Raw genomic sequence first — 1,637 nt, 5'->3', positions numbered from 1 at the left:
CCTCCCCTCCACCTCTGACCCACCCCAGGGCCTCGCTCCCCCGCTCTGGGTCTCCAGGCCTCACACAACCCGACTCAACTCTCAGACCACGCAGCCTGTTGGGGAAGAGCTTGGGCAGATCCAGCCCCAACCATCTGTGCTGCCAGCAGGCCCTCCCTAGCTACTGTTTCCTCATCTGCAGAGGCTCCCCGGGCTGAAATGTCACGTGTCGATGCAGTGTTTGCTTCTGAACAGGGAACAAAGAAATGGTGCTCTGCTTCCTTTACCCCTCGCCTCTCAGCTTCTGTATGCCATCTGTGAACTGAGAGCTTTGAAAGATGAGCGCTCTAAACTGCCACCTGCTCTAATTAGTGTAACCTGGGACCTGCCCAAGAGAGAGGGGATATGTCATGTCTGGGTCTCCATGACAATGACTTTCAATGTGGGCATGAGGAAGTGGAAGAGAGTGAAAGAGGAAAGTGACAGCTTTAACCATGTCTGATTCTGCTTTAAATCCCTAGCAGCTCCCACTGCTCTCAGGAGAAAAGACCAAAGTTCTTAGCTAGGCATTCAAGGCTCATGGAAACTGGCTCTAAACTGTTTCTAGCCTCGGCAAATTTCCTATCCCACCTGATATGCCAGCCTCCTGGAATTCATACTGATTCCAAGCGTCAAGTGAGCACAGCTGTCTGGCCCTCTGTCTTCAGCCCTCCTTCCCTGCTGGGCTCTTGTAGGCTCCCATCCCGCTCATTGTCCATGGCCAGTTCAAATGCTGTCCCTTCTCTGGAACCTTGTTGGAACCCACTCCCTAGGTGGGGCCAGTCCCTTCCTCCCTTATTCCCAGGTCCCTGTGTTCCTGATTCCCCTGAGAGGTACCTGCTTTCTGCAACCGGTGCAAGCCACCTGAGGACAAGGGCAGGCCTGATGGTAAACCTAAGCCCAGGAGGGGATCTGGCGCAAACAAGGTTTTTGAGAGCTTGCAGAATGAATGGACAGATGACACTCAGAGATCACTTACAACTGGGCAAATTTCTAGTTGACCATTTCTGTTCCTGGAGTGAGTGTCACAGAAGGGGGTCAGGGGCCTAGGCTTTCTGTCCCACCAGTATACTTCCTTGCTGTGGTTCTGGGCAAGGGAGTTCCTCTCTCTGAGATGCTCTGCATTGGAGATGGTGCTAACTTATGCCCTGCTTGCCTCTGAGGCTGGGTTAACAGACATACAACCACTGAGTAAGCTCTACATGGCATGCAGCTGGCGCTGAGACCTCTGGCCAGTGCTGGAAAGCCAAGGGAAGCCAGCTCCTGTCTGAGGTGCCAAGGATGAAATGAAACAGCCCGAACTCCAAGATCCTTCACAGTCAGGGGATTTGGGAACCCCACGAGCGTGGCATTGGTTCTGTCCTTCAGGCCGTGGCCACTGCACCTACCTTAAGTTTCTTGACACTGGTGCAGGGGTCATTGGAGAAGCTCTCGGTGTCTGAAATCTCAATGTCCTCACCATACAGAACCCCGGTCAGGTCATTCCTCACCTGTCAGAGAGAAAAAGTAGAGGGTGGGTGTGCTGGTGGCCACAAAAGGGCTGGTTCAGAGAGGTCGTCCAGTGAGTGAGGCGATTTTCTCCACTAACATCGGAAAGGAGTGATTTTTATCTTCATTTT

The 1,637-nt window shown here is 53.0% G+C and overlaps 1 protein-coding gene across 1 annotated transcript in view; it reads right to left on the bottom strand.

Annotated features, from left to right (window-relative positions):
• The window catches only part of GABBR2 (gamma-aminobutyric acid type B receptor subunit 2), a 341,708-nt gene that overhangs the window by 166,330 nt on the left and 173,741 nt on the right, over positions 1 to 1,637 (bottom strand). The window contains exon 5 of the mRNA XM_006758607.2: positions 1,407 to 1,508. Within this exon, the coding sequence (XP_006758670.1) occupies positions 1,407 to 1,508 (102 nt within the window). The remainder of the gene's footprint in view (positions 1 to 1,406; positions 1,509 to 1,637) is intronic.

Source organism: Myotis davidii, unplaced genomic scaffold (genome assembly GCF_000327345.1).
Source record: "Myotis davidii unplaced genomic scaffold, ASM32734v1 scaffold534, whole genome shotgun sequence".
Lineage (NCBI taxonomy): Eukaryota > Metazoa > Chordata > Mammalia > Chiroptera > Vespertilionidae > Myotis > Myotis davidii.
This window is presented reverse-complemented; position numbering and strand designations above follow the sequence as displayed.